The 2235-nt window shown below is 36.6% G+C and overlaps 1 protein-coding gene and 1 non-coding gene across 2 annotated transcripts; one reads left to right on the top strand and one right to left on the bottom strand.

The window, feature by feature from the left end:
* On the top strand, positions 1–82 carry TRNAS-GCU. The gene has a single exon. It is a non-coding gene; the product is annotated as a tRNA-Ser (tRNA).
* A 284-nt stretch (positions 83–366) lies between these two features.
* On the bottom strand, positions 367–1509 carry LOC101220939 (36.4 kDa proline-rich protein). Its single transcript, XM_004150989.3, has one exon. The coding sequence runs from the start codon at positions 1439–1441 to the stop codon at positions 653–655; it is 789 nt and encodes a 262-aa protein (XP_004151037.2). The 5' UTR covers positions 1442–1509; the 3' UTR covers positions 367–652.
* Between the last annotated feature and the right edge of the window lie 726 nt (positions 1510–2235).

Raw genomic sequence — 2235 nt, 5'->3', positions numbered from 1 at the left:
GTCGCTTTGGCCGAGTGGTTAAGGCGTGTGCCTGCTAAGTACATGGGGTTTCCCCGCGAGAGTTCGAATCTCTCAGGCGACGAAATTTTTATGTTAATATACTCCTTTATTAGGATAGAAACACAATAGAAATTCTAAGATAACAATTTTGCTCTCCTTTTTTGTCTTTTATATATCAAATACCTTTTTTTAACAGATATATCAAATACCTTTTTTTAACAGATATATCAAATACTTGCTTATTAGTTATTATATAAAAGAAGATCAAATGAAGTAAAGTTGAAAGTGAAAAAAAAATAAATTTCTCTAGTGTTACATGCTTGTTAGCCAGAAAAACATAGGGGAGAGAGAGAGAAGATTCATGTGTTAAACTAAAAAAAGTTGCAACTTCAAGAGAGTGAGAATCAGAAAATATTCTAAATCATTACATCATTAGTAAATGATAGATAATATTAGAGATATACCTAAAAATAAAAATAACTAAAGTGAGTTTTCTTAGCAAGAAAAAAAAAAAAAAAGCATATCCAAGACAACAAAGATAAAACCAAATGATGAATACTACAAAAAGACCCCAGAGATGTTAACATAAAACCCCATCAAAAAGACAATTAAGACCTAGAAACAAGAAGTAAAAATGATGATGGATATATCCCTAAAGTGGAGGACAAACAAAGCCAGGAGGAGGATTCTTGCCACAGGTAATAAGAGCTTGTAGTGCCAAAGGAATGAATATATTGAGATTCAAAAGCTTAATCCTCAAAGTTGTACACAAACATACTGCTGCTTCAAGTTCCAATAGCCCTCCAAGCACTGGACAACATGCATTCTCAACTGGATTCCCTAGACCAATATGCACCAACCCTCCAAGAACATCCACACATAAACCTAATTTCAATGCATCTATTGGGCACGTCGGTTGAACCGGCGGCGCTGGTGGAGGGTATTGCCCTGAGCCTGGTCCACCACCACCTCCACCGCCACCGCCGCCACCTCCACCTCCACCTCCACCACCCCCACTAGGAGGAGGGCTAGTGTAAGGAGGGTAGGTTGTAGATGGTGGTGAAGGGGTTATCACTGGAGGGGTTATCACTGGTGGGGTTATCACTGGTGGGGAGATAACTGGTGGGGGAATTACAATTGGTGGGTGGGGATGATGTCCACCGCCACCTCCGCCACCTCCACCACCACCTCCACGGCTGCCACCACCTCCGCCACCACCTCCTCCACGACTGCCACCGCCACCACCGCCTCCGCCTCCTCCACCGCCGTGGTGAGGAGGGTGGGGTTTTGGATGGGGAATTTTAGGGTGGGAAGGGCGGTGATAAGGGGGCTGAGGAGGGTGGGGCTGAGTACAAGGAGTGCAAGCATAAATTGGGGGCAAAGATAAGGCCATGAAGATTGAGAGAATGAAAAACATGGCTGAAGCTTTGGAACCCATCATTAGGGTTCTTCAAAAAAAAAATTACTAGAGATGAATTAGAGGTGAGGATGTGTTGGGATTATATATATGTATATATAGCCGAGAGTGTAACAAAGAGAAGCCCGTGAATGGCTTCTAAAGACTATAAGAGTTGTTAAAGTGTTGCTCTGTATATTTTTGTTTGTCGTTTCATCGATGTTTTTTAAAAATGAAAATAAAATTATGTTTCGTAAATAATGTTTCTTACTTCTTGTCTATTTATTTTAATTTTTATTGGGTCAAAATTACGTCAGTGATTAACTCAAAAATTTTAACTTACTAATTAGACAGAAAACAACGTTGCCAAAGTTTGGCTCTAATAAACTTAATATTTTTAAGCTTCTTGAACCATGAAATCTAAATAGGTTCAGGTGAAATGTTTCTTCTTTCTCTCCTATTAAAAATATTACAATATTTATGGTTCGTGGCAAAAAAAAAAACTAAAAAATAAAATTAAACTGAAATATTTTATCCATTTTCGTCATTTTTTACCATATTTTTAACATTAAAAGTTAATCGTCAAATAATATATTTATATATTTTATGTTATAATAATTGTTTTTAGTTATAATGAATTGTAGTTGTACGAGAAAAATGATAAAGTAATGTCTTTGTTTATTAGATGAGAACAAGAAACTAGTTTCTGTTTGTTTTTAATATTTGGAATTGGATATATCTTTTAGAACATTTCCTAAGAACCAAATATGAGAAATATTAGGAAGATAATTACCAAAAATGAATGTTACTCAAACAAACATCGCAATCAAACCAAAAAA

This window comes from Cucumis sativus, chromosome 3 (genome assembly GCF_000004075.3).
Source record: "Cucumis sativus cultivar 9930 chromosome 3, Cucumber_9930_V3, whole genome shotgun sequence".
NCBI lineage: Eukaryota > Viridiplantae > Streptophyta > Magnoliopsida > Cucurbitales > Cucurbitaceae > Cucumis > Cucumis sativus.
The sequence above is the reverse complement of the archived record's forward strand: the minus strand, read 5'-3'. Positions and strand labels throughout refer to the sequence as shown.